The following is a 19,911-nucleotide window of genomic DNA, read 5'->3' on the forward strand; positions in this document are numbered from 1 at the left end:
TGCCCCTTCAGGTAGTTGTAGACAGTAATAAGATCACCCCTGAGCCTCCTCTTCTCCAGGCTAAACAGGCCCAGTTCCCTCAACCTCTCCTCATAGGGTTTGTGCTCCAGGCCCCTCACCAGCTTCGTTGCCCTTCTCTGGACATGTTCCAGCACCTCAACATCTTTCTTGAATTGAGGGGCCCAGAACTGGACACAGGACTCAAGGTGTGGCCTGACCAGTGCTGAGTACAGGGGAAGAATAACCTCCCTTGTCCTACTGGCCACACTGTTCCTGATGCAGGCCAGGATGCCATTGGCTCTCTTGGCCACCTGGGCACACTGCTGGCTCATCTTCAGCTTACTATCTATCAGTACCCCCAGGCCCCTTTCCTCCTGGCTGCTCTCCAGCCACTCAGTCCCCAGCCTATAGCGCTGCTTGGGGTTATTGTGGCCGAAGTGCAGAACCCTGCACTTGGCCTTGTTCAATCTCATCCCCTTGGCCTCTGCCCACCCATCCAGCCTGTCCAGGTCCCTCTGCAGGGCTCTCCTACCTTCCAACAGATCAACACCTGCTCCTAGCTTGGTGTCATCTGCAAACTTACTGATGCTGGACTCAATGCCCTCGTCCAGATCATCAATAAAGATATTGAACAGGACTGGGCCCAGCACTGATCCTTGGGGAACACCACTTGTGACTGGCTGCCAACTGGATGTGGCACCATTCACCACCACTCTCTGAGCTCTGCCAGCCAGCCAGTTCCTGATCCAGCACAGAGTGAATCTGTCCAAACCATGAGCTGCCAGCTTGGCTAGGAGCTTCTTGTGGCAGACAGTGTCAAAGGCTTTGCTGAAGTCCAAGTAGACTACATCCACAGCCTGCCCCACATTCACCAGGCAGTAACCTGATCATAAAAGGAGATCAGGTTGGTGAGGCAGGACCTGCCCTTCCTAAACCCATGCTGGCTGGGCCTGATCCCTTGGCTATCCTGTAGGTGCTTTGTGATGGCACCCAAGATGACCTGTTCCATGACCTTGCCTGGCACTGAGGTCAGGCTCACAGGTCTGTAGTTTTCTGGCTCCTCCTTACGACCCTTCTTGTGTATGGGAATCACATTGGCCAGCTTCCAGTCTTTGGGGACCTCTCCAGTGAGCCAGGACTGCTGATAAATGATGGAGAGTGGCTTGGCCAGCTCAGCTGCCAGCTCTCTCAGCACCCTAGGGTGGATCCCATCCGGTCCCATGGACTTGTGAGGATCCAAGTGACTTAGCAGATCCCTTACTGCTTATGGCAACTACCAGTAAAAATACTAAAGGTGGCAAATAGAAAGAAGAGGCTTTTGTATGCAGTTGCTAGAGGTTAAGAGTCAGGGAGCAAATTTACAAAAGGCTTTTCTTTCCTCTTCACACAAGATTCCCTTTGGATGCGCTTTAAGATTCTTGGTATGTCTTCAAAATTAAATTCCAGAAACTAATTTTGGTTTATTGCCTTTTTCTTTGATACTGTTGCACACACTTTGGTCCAAGGCATTTCTGACAGTATTATATTCTTCAATTAATTACAGAGTTGCTAGTACAAGCTAAATCAGTGCATCAATATATATATATTTATTAAACCAGGGAAGCATTTTATCCTGCTACAATACCAAAGACTGTTTACAGAAGTTGTTGCATTAAACATACACTAGGAAACACTCCTTTCTAATTCTATATTCTTAATATATTTGCCTAAATTAAGAAAACAAATTAAGGCTTTGTGGTTTAGAAATAAAGCATCTGAAGACGTGGTAAGAATATGTCCTTGGCCCTTGTGGCAAAGAAGGCCAATGGGATCCTGGGGTGCATTAAGAGGAGCATGGCCAGCAGATCACAGAAGGTTCTCTTTCCCCTCTACTCTGCACTAGTGAGACCTCACCTGGAATATAGCATTTAGTTTTGGGGTCCTCAGTTTAAGAGGGAAAGAGATCAACTTGAAAGACTCCAACAGAGGGCTACAAAGATGATTAAGGGACTGAAGCATATGCTCTAAGAGAAGAGACAGACACTTGGGCCTTTTTGTTCTAGTGAAGACTTAGAGGGGATCTAATTAGTGTTTATAAATACACTATAACTTGGTGTCAAGACAGAGGGGACAAATTCTTCTCAGTTGTGCCCTGTGATAAGAAGGGGTAATGGGTATAAACTACAGCAGAGGAAGTTCCACCTCAACAGGAGGAAGAACCTCTTTATTGTAAGGGTCATGGAGCATTGGAACAGGCTGCCCAGAGAGGTTGTGGAGTCTCCTTCTCTGGAGACGTTGCGTTCTTCTGTGACTTGAGCTAGAGTCAATGGTCCTGCTCTGAAAGGAGGGTTGGACTTGATGACCTATGGAGGTCCCTTCCAATGCCTAACACTCTGTGATCCTGTAATACAATTCTTGAACATTCTAGAATAGTGCATGTTTTATAAAATGCTGTGCTGGTTTGAGGCTAATTTTTACTGAGAGAAATTAAATTCTTAGCTGTGAGAAGAAAGGAAAAAACAACAGTAATCTATATCCCTGATTTTTCTGCTGAGAAATGCAACTAGTCAAAATATAGATAAGATGGGCACTTCTCACACACTTATTAGCTCTCACTTTGGGCTGTGCTTTCTTTCTGGCAGTTTGGTCTCTGTGGCTGACTCTGCCTTTAACCCTCTAACCCACCTAACCCCTTTTTCCTCTAACCTCCTTGTCATCTTTTTTTGACATCTCACCTCAGATCTCCAGATTTATCACGTGAGATATACATGAGTTGATCTGGTTATTTCTGAAGGGAGGAAAAGAGGGAAGGGGAAGGGGGTTTGGGTCAGGAGCCCTCCTGGGGATTTTGATTGTTTCTGGGAGGGGTACTGTGCTTCTTATTACTTTTAATTTGTACATAACTGTACATATTTGTGTATATATGAATATATACACAAATATGCAAATATAGCTTCATTCTTAATTTTCAGCTTGGCTGAGTCTAGCCTGGGTGACTTCGTAAGAGTAGGCAGGTGGGTAATACCCAAACCGTCACAAATGCATTTCATAAACCCGAGGATGCATGTAAAGATCAACATTTATGAACAGCATTTATTGTAACATCTTCAAGTGCCTTGTGCACTATTCCACAGAAAACTTGTATGCATTTGTTTCAAGTTAAAAAGTAAGAAGTTAAATAGATTTTTTTTTCCCCTTTTTCATTTTACGGTGGCAAAATGAGAACTTTATATGGTGCCTGTATGAGAGTCTCAGAAAACAGACGTCTAACTTTTAACACAAGTGTCTAGAAAAGCTCCTCGTTTCCTACAGCTGTCATTGCCTTACTGGAAGCACCAGGGGGCACCGCATCCTTCTGTCCCACACGTTTCCCCATGGTTACACCGCCGCAGGCAAGCTGTCGTGTTGAACCAGCGCCACCTAGTGTTTGAGAGCATTTACAACCGGTCCTTTGGACCTGTGAAGAACTGCATGCAGCTTGTTGCAAGATTGCCCTCCAAACTTCGACTGCTAGAGGCAGAAAAAAAACCTGTCTGGCAGGGACAAAGAGATACGAGCACATGATCTCTCTCTTTTTTCTTTTTTTTTTCTTTTTTTTTTAAATTCATGCTAGACAATCTCCAGAGGTACCTTTAAATCTCATCCGTTCTGCAATGCTGTGAAAACAGTAGCAAGTTTCAGTCCTGGGGGCTAAGTGGTAGAATTTGGCCATTTCTCCACTGTTTTCAGACATTCCAGCTACCTTTGCACACATACTTCTATGATGTTTATATTTATTAATTAAAAGTTTTAAATTAATTTGAAAGCACAAACATCTTTTTACAGAGGCTTAAAAAGCTCCTGAAATCAACACTATGAATTAGGGCTATGAAGATGATTACAGGACTGGAGCATGTGCTCTGTGAGGAGAGGCTGAGGGACCCGAGAGTTTTTGTTCTGGTGAAGAAAGACTTAGAGGGCATCTAATCAATGTTTATAAATATATGAGGACTCGGTGTCAAGAGGGAGGGGACATGCTCAGTTGCACTCTGTGGTAGGACAAGGGGTAATGGATATAAACTACAGCAGAGGAAGTTCCACCTCAACATGAAGAACAACCTCTTTACTGTAAGGGTCATGGAGCACTGGAACAGGCTGCCCAGAGAGGTTGTGGAGCCTCCTTCTCTGGAGACTTTTAAGACCTTTCTGGGTGCGTTCCTGTGCAACCTGAGCTAGATTTATGGTCCGACCCTGTCAGGAGGGTTGGACTCAATAATCTATGGAGGAGCCTTCCCACCCCTAACATCTTGTGATCCTGTGATGATGTGATGACCTGACTGTTGTTTAAGACACACGGCATATAAACTAGAAAGGGTCCATCAGCACAGTCTCTTGGGAAACTACAGACCTGTCAGTCTAACCTCAATAGCAGAGAAGGTCATGGAGCAGGTCATCTCAAATGCCATCATACATCATACAGACAACAACCAGAGGATCAGGCCAAGTCAGCATGGATTCATGAGGGGCAGGTCCTGCCTGACCAACTTGATCTCCTTCTATGACAAGATAACCTGGGTACTGGATGAGGGAAAGGCTGTTGATGTTGTATTGCTAGACTTTTGAAAAGCCTTTGATACTGTTCACACACAATTCTTGTAGGCAAATTGGCTACTCATGGCTTGGAGGAGCACACTGTCTCCTGGATAAAGCACTGGCTGGACAGGAGGGCCCAGAAAGTGGTGGTCAATGGAGTTAAATGCAGTCAGTAGCCTGTCACTAGTGGTGTTTCTCAGGGATCTGTGTTGTGAGAACTTCTTTTTAACATCTTTATTGATGACCTTGAGTCTGGCTTAGAGAGTTAGCAGATGACACCAAATAGGTGGCAGTGTTGATTTGAATGAGGGTAGAGAGGCTCTTTAGAGGGACCTGGATAGGCTAGATCAATGGGCCAACATTAGTGGGATGAGTTTCAATGAGGCCAAATGCCAGGTCCAGCACCTGGGTCACAACAACCCCAAGCAACTCTGCAGGCTTGGGGCAGTGTGGCTGGAGAGCTGCCTGGCAGAAGGGGATCTGGGGGTTGTAATAGAGAGGCAGCTGAATACAAGCCAGCAGTGTGCCCAGGCAGCCAAGAAGGCCAATGGCATCCTGGCTTGGATTAAAAATACTGTGGCCAGCAGGAGCAAGGAGGTGATTGTCCCCCTGTACTTGGCTTTGGTGAGGCCACAGCTTGAGTACTGTGATCAGTTTTGGGCACCACAATATGAGAGAAATGTGGTCTAAAGGAGAGCCTAGAGAATAAATCTTATGATAAGCAACTGAGGGAGCTGGGGTTGTTTAGTTTGAAAAAGAGGAGGCTGAGGGGAGACCTCATTGATGTTTACAACTACCTGAAGGAACGCTGTGGAGAGGCTGCTGCTGGTCTCTTCTCACAGGTAACTGGAAACAGGACAAGGGGGAATGGCCTCAAGCTGAAACTGGGTAGGTTTAGATTGGATATTAGGAAAAAAAAATTCATGGAGAGAGTGTTCAGGCACTGGAATGAGCTGCCCAGGAAGCTGGTTGAGTCACCAACCCTGGATGTGTTTAAGAGTCATTTGCATGTGGTGCTTAGGGATACAGTTTAAGGTGAATCTTGTTGAGTAGGGTTAGAGGTTGACCTTGGTGTCCCTGAAGGTCTTTTCCAACCTGGATGTTTCTGTGATTCTGTGAGAGTGCCACACATACCAAGTTGTTTTGAACAAGACCAAAGTAAATGTGCTGTATAGAACAAAGAAATCCTTTCCTGACAGATTAACAGCTTTTTGAAAGTCTACTCAACAAAAGGAATCACAGTGAAAATCTCCTAGTATTTAAACACTACTGAAATCAATATGAATTTCATGACTAGCATTCAACAAAAAAACCCCTAAACATTACCTAATTCCAAACCATTCTTATTAAGGGACTGCATGGAATTAATTTGCAAGCACTCAAGAGTGAGAATGCTAACTCAGCAATGAAGTCTCCAAAGGAATTTGCAGATGCTCCTGTTATGTAGTAGTATTAGAGCAGGTAGCACAATTCTGCTGTAACAGAGGGGAAGATGGCACAGCTAGAACTTTAACTGCAGAGTGCAAGAGAGCACAACATAATCTCAGTGCTGGGAAAGGTGACAAGGTGGAAAACAAAACCACAGCAATAACAGATGCTGTATAAAGAAGAAATCAATACATTTTAAATCCTCTCAACCTACTTCATTATTTTTGCCGACAACACCAAGCTGTGTGGTGCAGCAGACATGCTGGAGGAAAGGGAAGCCATCCAGAGGGACCCAGACAGGCTGGAGAGATGGGCTCAGGCCAACCTCATGAGGTTCAACAAGACCAAGTGCAGTGTCCTGTATCTGGGTCAGGACAATCCCAAGCACAAATCCAGGCTGGGCAGTCACTGGCTGGAGAGCAGCCCTGAGGAGAGGGACTTGGGGGTGCTGCTTGACAAGTAGCTCAAACATGAGCGAGCAGTGTGCACTTGCAGCCCAGAGGGCAAATCAGATCCTGGGCTGCATCAGGAGAAGTGTGGCCAGCAGGTTCAGAGAGGTGATTTTCCTCCTCTACTCCGCTCTGCTGAGACACCACCTGGAGTACTGCATCCAGTTCTGGAGCTTCCATTACAAGAAGGATGTGGACATGCTGGAGTGTGTTCAGAGAAGGGCCACTGGGTTGATCAGAGGGCTGGAGCATCTCCCCTATGAGGACAGACTAAAAGAGTTGGGGTTGTTCAGTCCAGAGAAGAGGAGGCTCCCAGGAGGCCTTCTGGTGGCCTTGCAGTATCTGAAGGGGACCTACAAAAACGCTGGGGAAGGACTTTTCAGAATATCAGGGAGTGACAGGACTAGGGGGAATGGAGCGAAGCTGGAGGTGGGTAGGTACAGGCTGGACGTGAGGAGGAAGTTGTTCACCATGCAAGTGGTGAGAGCCTGGAATGGGTTGCCCAAGGAGGTGGTTGAGGCCTTGTCCCTGGAGGTGTTTAAGGCCAGGCTGGATGGGGCTCTGGCCAGGGTAGGTGTCCCTGCCCATGGCAGAGGGGTCAGAACTAGATGATCTCCTTGTGGTCCCTTCCAACCTTGACTGATTCTATGATTCTTGCAGTAATTTTGAAAGAAATATAATTCTTTAGAAAGCTATGTGCTCAGGGTGGGAACTGACACACATGGTAATTGGTAGGGATTCATTTATACCTACTTCTGCATGCATGTGCTTTAACAATCTGTTTCTCCACATCTGTGCTTTTCTGGTAAAGCAGAAATTCTGCTATCCATATTTATTTAAATTTTACTTCTTAATGCACATATACAAACCTTAAAGTTACTTCAGAAGTTAAGACCCATCAAATTCCGAAGGTAAAAGACCATTTGTGATGCTCACTTAACTTATTTCTATTAGTTATGAGTAACTCTAGAATTTCCCGTATTAATTCTAGTCTATCCTCAAAACTTCAAACCTAATGGCATACTATATAAAACACAAGTTAGTGGATCATCACACTGCAATTTCTTGTGGAATGAAAATACAACAGAACTGCATATCCAGTTGATTTCATAAAAGAGGTATGGTGCTTTACAACTAGCTGGGTACCACAGATCTCTGTGAGGTATATTATCTACATTTCAGTAGCTGTATTATGATATTTTATATAAATAAATGAGTCTGATAATGCAGGTTGGTCTCTTCTCCTTGGCAACCAGCAATACAGCAAGGAGGGGCAGTCTCAAGTTGTGCCGGGGGAGGTCTAGGATGGATGTTAGGAGGAAGTTATTCACAGAGAGAGTGATTTGCCATTGGAATGGGCTGCCCAGGGAGGTGGTGGAGGCACTGTCCCTGGAGGTGTTGAAGAAAAGCCTGGATGAGGCACAGTGTCATGGTCTGGATAACTGGATAGGGCTGGGTGCAAGGTTGGACTGGATGATCTTGGAGGTCTCTTCCAACCTGGTTGATTCTATGATTCTAATTATTTCCTTATTATCATACATCACAATATATTTCTCCCCATTTGAATCCTAGAGGTTTACTTTGAAACAGCAAACAAAGAAAAAAATCAAGTTCTGTCCCATGACTGCAGTTTTTTTTACCATATCCACAAGGCAAACAGCTCACACCCTACAAGTACCATGTCCCAAACACAAAAAAATGCATACCCACATTCAGAAATAAATATTCCAATATTTTCAAGAAAGCTAAATTAATCTTGCATTGGATTCAAAGTTGTGATGTGTTGGGTGTTACCCACCTTCCCACTCTTATGAAATCACCCAGACTAGACTCAGCCTAGCTGGAAATTAGAATGGAGCTTCATATTTATGGTTTACCACGATATATAAGCAGATATTTACAATATATACAACTACCTACAAAAATATACAAGTTAAAAAAGGCAATACAGAAACACAACTCCCCTCCCAGAAACCAGAGTCCCCAGGAGGGGCTCCCAACCAGCCTTCCACCTCCTTTCCACCCCACCTTATCCCAGACTTTGCCTTATGTTAAAGGTGAGTTTGGAGAATCAGCCAGGGGGGTTAGGAAACAAAACAATTAGTTACACAGACAGAAGGTTAGGGAGAGAAGGGAGGCAGACAGAGCCAGAGAGATCAACTCTGTTGTCTATGTTTGTGTTCTTACTTTCATACATCTCAGCAAGACTTTGAGTGAAGTAGACATCACTATTCTTTCCTTTTCACAGTCTATAATCTAATTCTTCTCACAAAAATATCCCAGCTGGGCTCAAACTAGCAGAGAAGTGTTCAATGATCTAATGTCACCTGAGTATCTTCACAGTAAAAGTTACACAAAACATAAAGTATTTTAGAACACAATTTCTGGATCAAATCTTTTCCTTCTATTAGTAGGCCATTTCCATTTACGCACTTTCCCTTTTATCAATGCCTATCAATCAGCAATATCCATCAGCATCTTCCAACTGCTCTCTTCTCGCCATTCATAGAATCGCAGAATCCATTCCTTCTCCATGGAAATGCTCTCTCTAAACCAGCTGCTGCACTGGTCTTTCCATTCTGCCAATATCTTATTTTGAAATCCTAAAGTCTTTGGCTCAGAGGTGAATAAGGACAACCTAAGTGGACTAGCACAGTGATGTTCCAATCTTTTCAGGGATATGAAGACATGGTAAATAAGAATATTGATAACAAAAAAATATAAATCAATAATCAAAACAAAGACTTGACTGCTTTTTACATGCATAAAGGTATTTTTTTCTTCAGCCATGTGTGGTACCATATACTGTGTTCAATTCACAGTGTATATGATACAAGAAAATTTGGCACAGGTCTTATACATAGTGTTGTCTTCTGGAATAGATCTCCAAAACCATATGAATTGTTCTTGATATCAAACATTTAGGATATTTCTAAGTCTCTAAACCAGAAATTTGTAGATGCAATTAAAAAGGAAGGACATTTAAAGGAACCATTCTTTACCTATCTAGAATACATACTGCATAAGCTATGTCATAGGCTGAAAATAAGATTATCATGTAACAGTTTTTAGTTCTAGTCATTTTAGAAACACATAATCCAGCACACACACTGTTTCACACTCTAATTAACAAATTTATATTTAGTGTTGCAAACTAGCTCATTATTTTGAAAAGGTATTGTGTCACATCTGCTCATAAGAAAAAGAATTTATGCACTGTATATCACAGCAATTGAAAACACACTTTGAGTTTAGCAAATATTTTGTATTAAAAATGTTGCTTATGTTTGCAAACAAAACTAAGGAATGAAGCAGTCCATCACAAAACAATCTACAAAGAATTTAAACTGCTCTAACTGCTAAATTTCCAAAGGTATAGAGTTTGAAGTAAAAGTAGATTAAAATTTCCTCTGGCCAAAGTTTATAATTTTTCAAGCCAAATATAGAAACTCAGGAATCTAATTAGTCTAATTCTCATCTCTTCATCATTGGATGAAATCTTTTTTTTCTCTCCTACCAATTGTGCTAGTTTGAGCCTAGCTGAGATATTTTATTGAGAGGAATTAGATTACAGGCTGTGAAAAGGAAAGAATTTCCAACCTGGTTGGTTCTATGATTCTATGAATGGTCATGTCTACTTAACTCAAAGGCTTGCTAAAATGTATAAAAACAAGAACACAAACATAGATAACAGAGTTGCTCCCTGGCTCTGGCTGCCTCCTTTCTCTCTCTAACCTGCTCTCTGTCTTATTAATATGCCTGCTTCCTAACCCCTCCTGGCCGATTGTCCAATGTCAACTCATTCTAATTCCCATCTCGTCTGAGTCTAGTCTGGGTGATTTTGTAAGCGGGGGGTGGGTGGGTAACACCCAAACCATCACACCAATATAGGGTAAAACATAAAAATTTAGTGGAATTTGTTAACATTCAAGATTTGCCTTTCCATTAGTTATATGCCACAAGACAGACATTTCCCTCAAATATGCTGACATATTTGGAAACTCCCTGTTGCTTCTGAAGCATGAAGAGTATCAAATGTACTAAATGTTGCACGTACCAGGAAGGAGTCTTTTATGACACAAGCCACTTCTTCTAGTGAATTGACCTGAATGGAAACCAGCTGGTCTAAGACATACAACACAGCTTTTTCAAGGCTTGGTAAGTGACGAAGCCAGAGGCTGGAGACAGCTGATGCAGGGAGAAAGATCTTCTTCCTAGTTTGGAAAGAAAAATGTTGTTTTCCCTGAGAAACTGGAAGGAAGACAAAGTTTCTTTCTTGACTGTACCTTGTAGACTGCATTCTGTTCAATATCGAATTGGATGGAAAGAATGATAGGGAATCAACATCATCTTACCACCTGTCTTCAAAACCTAAAGATAAACAGGAATGTGCTGGATAATAAATATTACTGATGGCTAAATCAAAGCATTACCTGTCTTTACACAGAGGAAAACATCCCATCCAACCAAACAAAAACCCCAACATCTCAAAAGTAGAGGTATGTAAGTGTTCATCTCGCTAACACTGGCCAGAGTCTTTTAAAAGGTAAATGGTTAAGATAATTATCTCTTCATATAAAGTCTTCAGATACAGTTCAGTAGAAGTACAATATTATGTCACTAGGAAATAAAAGGTAGAGTTGATTTTGAGACAACACTGTAATTTGTGAGGAACAGTATCAAAAGCACGCAAAAGTAACCATCCATGAAAAAGAGGTATCACACTACAAAACATCCTGGACCACCTGTGCAGCTACCATGACAGTTGCAAATGGAAAGGCTAAAGCAAAATAAACACTTAACAAAATACAAGTGTCTTGGGTTTAAATCATGTTAAGATTAAGAAAACTGAAACCAAGCTGGAGAGTTGTTGTGGTAGGCCTGATAGGCCCAACATAGGCTTATACATGTCCTGCCTTGCCTAGGCATGTGTTTCTGCTCCACCAGAGAGGCAAGCATGGGAAAAGAAGACAAAAGGACACAAAAGAACCTGTAGCCTCTGAGTGTGGCCTGCCCAGCGTCCTGTGGTGAAGTACACACACTTAGCTTGTGCCTGCCTAGTGCAAGGCCTGTGCTTTTCCCAAATTAGGGAAAAGCAAGCCTATGGCTTCATCTAATATGGTATGGTTTGGCTAACTGCCATCCTGATTGGCTATTCTGTGTCCAAAGGGCAGTTAATCTTGGCCCACATTGATGAAAGGAGATACACAGGTAAACAACCTGCTTTGCTTCCCTGCTTTGCTCCCTTGCTTTTCTGCTGTACTCTGCCATTGCCTGCTGCAATTGCACACTGCCTTATTGTTTGCCTGGTAAACTCCAGTGCTGTGAGTTACCAGGAGCAGACTCTGGATGCCTGCATGCAATTGGCCTGTGTGGTCAGCATGACATCATGCTGAGACTGCACGACATCTGCCACTACCAGGACCTAAAAGTCCTGCTAAGCAGCCCAGGACGTATGTACAGATCTTCCAGAAGAGCCAGGAGAACACGGTCAGAGATTGTCCGCATTTTTCCCCAGGAACCAGGGAGAATTGAGTCTCAACAGACAACAAGACAGAGTTCCCTGCAAACATTTGGGCACTGTCTGGACTGTGGCTAAGCCCCGCAAGTGGGTAATAATAATTTGTGAGTAAATGTTTGAATGCCTCTTTGTAATTCTCCATTGCCTTCTGCCATAGCAGAAAGAGCTCCTTGAGCCCATCTAGTGGGCAAGCAGCATACTGACCGTGGGAATTTCTCTTCCAGTTCAATTAATGTTTAAATATTTTGCTGGTTATTACTGGATCTAGATATTATACATAGAATGTTTCCATGACCATGTAAGAACCTAAATATTATTAAAATTAGTGGTCAGGGCTGGTGAGAGTTCTGAATAACAAAATTAACAAACAATATTGATTTTAGAAAAATAGCATCTTGCATTAATTAATTTTCCCCTCTGCAACAAGAGTGTATGCAGACGAAAGCTACTGATGGAAAAAAAAAATCAGAAATAAAAGTTTCATATAATTTTAGGATTTCTTACATATGTGTTTTACCACACATTTGTTTAAATATCAGCATTCAGAATCCTGATTTTCATTGAAAGGCTGTATTTTTTCTGTTGAAAAATACGTAATAGCTTAATTCAAAAGTGTGCATTTGTGGATTTGAAATATATCAGAGTATATAGAATTTAAAAACTGTAAAGCAATGAGTAATTTCAAGATGCTACTTAAGTAGCACTATTAAAGCACATATGCACATCAGACTAAATTAAGAATTCCTTGTGGTTGCATGGTAGATATTACAGGTATTACGCAACGAAAATGATTACAAAAGTGCTTCCCAAATCTGAGATTTATAAAATGTATAGGAAACAAACTGCAGTCATCATCCTTCTGTGACTGAACTTTTTGATGGTCCAGTGTGACAATGCTGTGTTCTGTGGAGCATTGCAATTCTCAGTATTTAGTAAGTCTATTTGCTGAAGAAGCCTCATCCACATCCAGAACAAGTGTTCAGAACACAGTGACAGTTAAGGAACACAGAATTTAATCGTTAAAGTGCAGGAAAAAAAACTCAAAACACATGCATATTTGGGTTAAGATTGCATGGGCTTTGGTGACAGGTCAGGAACATGCCATGCAAAGCACATGTAAGCCTGCATCTGTGCTCAGGGAAACCATACACTTTTGTCAAGGGCCCAGCAAAAGTCTTAAGGTCAAAAGCCATATGAACAGAATTATTTTTGCTCACTGTGATAAATAGCTCAAAAACTAAGCAAAGAGGTGTTTATTTCATTCAGAAGAGCTTTTCATAACCATCTAAAGGATTCAGGCTCACCATCAAGTGCCAAAAGTGGACTAAGCAGCAGCTGATGGACTGCTCATCAGCTTAATGGCACCAGCATAGACCATCCATGATGAACCTATGAACTTGGTCTGAATGTTTTCATGTTACTGCTTGTGAAACACGTCCAGTCTGAAGCCATGAAAGGTGGACAAGAGAAAGCAGCTCTCTCTTGTTTGAGACAGATCTTTTGCCACAGAACTTCACATTGACTTTTCACTTGTTTTTCTTAGCTTCTAGTAATACGGGTACAAATTAGTAATGTGCTTTTCCCATTATTTATTTTTGCTGGATCTCCCAATGATGCAATAGAATCTTGATTGAAACACTGAGCAACCTGTTCTCGTGGGAGGTGTCCCTGCCTATGGAACTAGATGATCTTTGAAGTCCCTTCCAACCTAAGCCGTTCTATTATCCTATGATCTCAGAAACCATGATGTTGAATACAAAGGAAGCAGTTAAAATTTTGATTAAAAATTAGTAATTGGGTAACCGAAGTAAAACATTCACCAAGGATCTTTTCTAGTGTTAAAATTTAAAAATTGCTTATAATAGAGTCCCTCAGTTACAGCTTGAACAAAACAGCTCTCAGTCAATGGCAGACCGCTCTTCCCCAGATGTCTTTTCTTCCCTGGCATAGAAAATCTTGCTGATGCTCAGCTTCATTCAACTGGTTTTCATCCACAGACTGATTTTATAAAGATGATAGTTTTAGTGGCTGCAAAACAAGCTAAGTTATACTTAATAAATTGCTCCTTTCAGACTCATTAAAAATAATCTGCTGAAAACCAGGAGAATTTCAGAGAGGTATGGAAACAGTCAAACAAAAGGATGTGTCTTGGGTACAGAAAACTAAATATGGCTGTCAAAATGTCATGCTAGGTATGTTGGTAGACTTTTAAGAAAGGTAAATAACATTTCTATGAGAGATGATGAAATATCTTTCATAAAATTCCTAAAACCTGTTGAACACTTTAAGCCCCATTTTAAGGAAAAGGCGATACAAAGTTCTTGTAAACAATTAAAGTTGCTATGCCACAATTTGTACACCAACAATACTAAATTTCTGCTTCAGCCCTACAACCTAAACTCTGCTATTCAACTGCAAGGGAAATACATTACTAGAATCCAGAAAATGTGCAGTGCATTCAGCACACAAGCCCAGAGAAAATACATTAAACTGAATTAATAATCTTTATGGAAACCATACAGAGCATAAGAATCATACAGACTACTTACTTCAGAAAGGCCTCATTCACAGCCTCCAGAAATTCTGAACTGAGAATTTCTTTTGATGCACCTCCATGGTAACAAAGGAGAGCTTCCAGCAATGGAGTTAGATCAGGGAGAGTAATGAGAGGGAGACAGAAACGGGACACAGCATTCACATGACTGTCTGAAATTCTGAGGGAAAAATAAATATAATTCATATTTCAGAAGTCAAAACTTTAATTTTACTGAAAAAGTAAAATAAGATTAAAATAATTACACAAGGTCAAATATAAGATATTAATACCAAACTGCAGAAAATTAATTTATTGGAATTACTGTTGACACATCATTATGTATTTTCTGAAGAACTTTAAAGCCAGATAAAATGTTGACATTTTAGTGCTCAAAGCAAATTACTTGAGGGATATTAACCCAGTTCCCAACTGCAGCCAGTTGCATTCACTCGGTAATCTTACCCTTTGTGCCAGGGAATGCTTCAACCTTCACAATATCAGTGAAGCACAGCTATGAAAGACTACAGAGTCACAGGTCCCATGTAGATTTGCTAGACCATCACAAGAGGCCACTGAGGTGATTTAAGGTCTCTTATTGTTTTCTTGACCTCTCTCCTCTCAAAAAACACAGTTTCTATGAACAAAACAAATCCTGCTGTCTTTAAGTGCTCAGGTCAAAAAATTTTGTCTTACAGATCTGTAGTTGAAGGAATATGTAACACTGTGGAATTTCAATATACAAACCACAGACTTGACCTGCTCATTTAAACTACATGCTTGGAAATTATTAAAGACTATGGAACCTGGAACATAAACAAAATATGGAACATAAAAAAGGAGAATGGCACACAATTTAAGAGGTAACATTTGCTAAAGGAAATGAGAACTTTCCTGGAGTACATGGTTTGTAGCACATGAAACTGCAGATTTTTCTAGATGTAGTTTTGACAGGAAGACTTTTATGAAGACAAAGAACTCCAAAATAATGAATTACAGCAAATTAGAAAGTACTGGATTCCTTGTCAAAGACTTCCCTAGAATTGTTGCAAATTTCTCCTGATTGCATTCTTTGCAAGAACCCAAAACTGATTTCTTTGGCAGCCACCAATACAGTTTGAAGAGCTGAGACACAGGAATTACATCCCAGGCTGTTCTGTGTAAGAACTCACTCTATTGCATTTAGGTGTCAAAGCTAGTCCTAAAAAAATGCTGTCTAATGGTCACAGCATGTGCCATGAAAGAAGTGCTATGGTTTGTAGATACAGATCACTATTGTGGTTTCCGTAGCGAAGTAAATAAAACATGACACATTCTCAAAGATGCAAACTTCTAAGTGCCTAACCACACATGTGTTTAAGGCATCTTACACAGAATTACCTTTAGATGCAGTTTAATGATTAGAAGTGTTCCTACATAAGTAGGAATTATAATTAATGGGCTGGTATTTATTGTGCATTAATGTTTTATGGGATACACAAGTAGAGTTCACAGACCAGAGACTCACTTTTTTAACTGAGTCCCCTTTCCAGAATTCTGTTTCTACTTTTTTATCCAGGATTAACAAACTTCAGCACTGCACTTTATTATTACTACTAACCTCAGAGGAAAAATCATGAAAAGGCAATTTTCTTCTTCTGCTACCTGATCTTCAAAATAAGTTCTTGGAGAATGCATTGCACTGTGTGCAATCAATTTGCACAGATACTATTATCTTTGTGCTGACAGCACCAAACATAAAAATAAGACAATGTACATCTCTAACTGCAAACTATATTTGCCTCTGCAGCTTGAAGAAACAGTAATATCATAATTTCAATGCTCAAATATTCACCTGTGTTCAAAGTTTCACTTTTCTCCTGGTAAAATTCAGATATTTCTCTTCCCAACAGTCAGCTTCGACACACTTTATAAAACGAGGATGTTTGTTTTCCACACCAAACAAAACCTTGTGATGCTCCTCATTAACTGTGTCTGTGATTTCAATACCCAAGTCAGGTCTATAATAATGCATCTCTGCCTTATACAAACACCCAAGTGCAAGAAGGCAAGGAAAAAGGCACCCAAGCTATTGGCTCATGCTATAAGGAAGGTATTTCAGTCAGCCTCCTCCTTCTTAAGAACTTACAGGCCAAGTAATGCTGAATAGGATGTAAAATTAATTTCAGCAGCTTTGACCCTGAATATGAACAAGTTATGTACTGGAGAGTCATACATTTAGAAGATTCAGTCTGTGTGTATAGCCTATACTAAAAAAAACCCCTATCCTTATTTTTCCCCAACTCTTACTTTTTTTCCCTCTCTACAATACACTTATTTTACATTCAATCAGCGTGACCTAGTGATGTATTTTAATGCAATAGTTTGCAACTGACAGAAATTACCTTCATTTTAAGGTCAGTGGAAAGGCACAAATTACACATGATCGTGTCAAAAGTAGTGAAAGTGGTAGCATTAGGCAAATGTCTGTTCACAGGTTTTGGCTTAATTCACTATATTTATGTAGTGTGGACGAAGAAGGCAATTATTCTCACTGGCTACACGCAGACATGCAGAAATACCCCATAACATTCAAGGTAATTACTAGCACACCCTGATAATCTATAATGAAGACCTTACCAGAGTACAATGATTTTCCTTCACACCCACTTTCTCAGATTCTCTCCCCTAGAGGCTAAGGAAGCAGCTAGAGGGTGAAAACACTATGTGCTTGAGTGCATTTTAAATAGTTGTATATGAAACACACAGTTTTGCCACAGTACTGTTCGGTAATAGATCAAGGAACTAACGGAAGGAAAATGAGAGGCTTTTCAAATGAACATGAACACATTTTATAATTAATAACAAGTACAGAGCAACTACCATTTCGTTGTAGGAAGCTACCACTCTCACAAACTGTGAACAAACTCCTCTGGAAAAATTGTTTTGCTTTTTCTCATAGTAACTCCCAGTCAACTTCTGTTACAAGGATGCACCTAGTAGCCAACATTAGGATTATGAAGTTCATGAGGTTCAAATGGCCAAGTGCAAGATCCCGATACGGCAATCCTCAGTATCAGTAAGGACTGGGGGGTCAGTGGATTGAGAGGAGCCCTGCACAGAAGGACTTCAGGGTATTGATGGGTTAACAGCCAGGTGTGCGCTGCCAATGTGCACCTGAAGCCTGGAAGGACAACTGTATCCTGGGCTGCATCAAAAAAAGTGCAGCCTCCAGGCTGAGGAAGGTGGTTCTCTGCTCAGCTCAGAATCCACCTGAAGTAGTTGTGGCCAGCTCTGGAGTCCTCAGCACAATAAAGACATGTACTTGTTGGAGGGGGTCCAGAGGAGGGCCACAAAACGGATCAGAGAGATGGAACACTTGAAGAAGAGAAGGCTCCAGGAAGACTTCACTGCAATCTTTCAATATATAAAAGGGTCTTGTTTACAAGAAAGCTGGAGAGAGACTGTAGTGACAGGACAAGAGACAACAGCTTTAAACTGAAAGAAAAGATTTAAGTAAGAACTTCTTTTCAACGAGGATGAGAAGATACTGGAACAGGTTGCTGAGAGAAGCTGTGGGATGCCTCATCCCTGTGAGTTTGAGGTCAGGTTGGATAGGGCTTTGAGTAACGTGATCTAGTGAAAGATGTCCCTGCCTACAGCAGGGTTGGACTAGACGAGCTCTGAAGGTTCCTTCCAACCCAAACCACTAACATGACTGTCAGGTTAAGTATAAACTCTGCCATGAAGCACAACTGAAGAAGCTTGTCCACATGTGAAATTATCTACCCACAACTATCTACCCATACATCCAAAACTTTCAAGATGAGGCCTGAGTTGCCTAGGACTGTAAAAAAGTCCTCACTGAACTGCAATGATTCAAAGTAAAACATGTCAAAATGATATTTAGATAACACCTACCTCTCCTGAACATAAAGTCCGTTGAAATTATTGCCTCTGAGTTCTGTTACTAATGCTAAGACCATCTGTAAAATAAAATAAAATAAAATAAATTTACACATATTGCAAATAAGCAGATATTAGTTACTAAGAGTAAACTATGATATAAAATGGTTTTTTGAACTTACATTAAATACCTTCCATATTTTTAAACTAAGAAACTAATTATTTTAGCTCTGCTTCTCCAAGGTTTCAGGAAAAAGATAACGATTTGTATATGCTTTATCTAATTTAAGTCAACAAATTATGAAATGTTATTCACATTATTTTTATATTTAAATGTAATAGGCACTTTTACAAGATTTAGGGCTCATGTAACATTTTAAATGAAGCACAGTCAATGAAAATATTCCTAAAGTTATGTTCTAATACATAATATATACAAAATCCAAGATTCACAAGGGAACAGAATTAACATTAGGGCAGATGATTCATTTTCATAAAACAACAGCAGGAATCTTGGTTTTATGAACATCTTTTACACTACAATCTAAACTGTATAATTTGTTCAGAGACTCCTCACTTAATTTCTTCCCCTAAAAGACTGTAAAAGTAACTGAGGTAAGGAAAGATAAACAGAGTTCAGTCCATGTTCCATGTAACAATGACAGATCCTTGCATGTGCTTATAAATTGGTAATTTGTTATTAACAAAATCTCAACTGCACAAAATACTTACATTTTTAACTAAGTAACAGTGGTAATCTGCTGACGTGTAGCCCAGATTTGATATGAACCTACTGGTTTCAGCTTCATTACTTTCCCACTTAGAAGAAGAAAGAAGATGGCACAGCAAACTCTGTGAGAAATAGAGAGAAGAGCAACAAAAAAAACTATTAGGCTACAATGTGCTGTGTAAAAATAACCTCTCTGCTATTTAACTACAGATGTTTTCTGCGATCTTTGACAAGTTGTGGCCATTTTACACCACTGACATGGAAGAGCAGGCAGCTCCCACCAACCATTAAGGAAAACGCTGCAGCTGAAATGTGTTCACATACCACAGAGTTTCAGCAGTTCTGCAACAGCAGTGAAGGCTACTTGTGTCAAAACCAGACAGGCTTTAGGTAGGTTTCAGTTCACTGGAAGCCATTTCAGTCTGGTATCAACTGGATAGGAGCAGTCACATTTCCACTCAGGAAAAATCTCACCTGTAGTCTGATCAGTACCGTGATGAAGAAAAGAAAGGATGACGTTAACATTCACTTTTTCATGCCGCCCCTAGAAGAGGCCCCAGTATTTTTGATGGGATTCAGTGTCTGGTTTCATTATTTGATGTGCCTTATTTCCTCATTATCTTGTAGAGATAGTGATCTTGAAAAGACGATAGTAAAATTTAAGTCTGACGTTTACCTTTCTACCACTTTAACTACGGCATGCTTTAAGTTACATTTAATAAAACCTTCCCAATACATCGTATAAAAATCAAAACAATCCTTTAATGATAGACTCAGAGTGAAGGCAGATTAACACATTGGACACATTGGTTCT

At 40.7% G+C, this 19,911-nt stretch overlaps 1 protein-coding gene across 1 annotated transcript in view; it reads right to left on the reverse strand.

Moving 5' to 3' along the window:
• Positions 1-19,911, reverse strand: part of FANCC (FA complementation group C) — a 98,758-nt gene that overhangs the window by 22,536 nt on the left and 56,311 nt on the right. The window contains exons 6-9 of the mRNA XM_064140466.1: positions 19,100-19,219; positions 18,383-18,447; positions 14,499-14,663; positions 10,486-10,642 (exon numbers count right to left, since the gene is read on the reverse strand). Of these exons, the coding sequence (XP_063996536.1) occupies positions 10,486-10,642; positions 14,499-14,663; positions 18,383-18,447; positions 19,100-19,219 (507 nt within the window). The remainder of the gene's footprint in view (positions 1-10,485; positions 10,643-14,498; positions 14,664-18,382; positions 18,448-19,099; positions 19,220-19,911) is intronic.

The sequence above is a fragment of the Pogoniulus pusillus genome, chromosome Z, assembly GCF_015220805.1.
Source record: "Pogoniulus pusillus isolate bPogPus1 chromosome Z, bPogPus1.pri, whole genome shotgun sequence".
Classification (NCBI taxonomy): Eukaryota; Metazoa; Chordata; class Aves; order Piciformes; family Lybiidae; genus Pogoniulus; species Pogoniulus pusillus.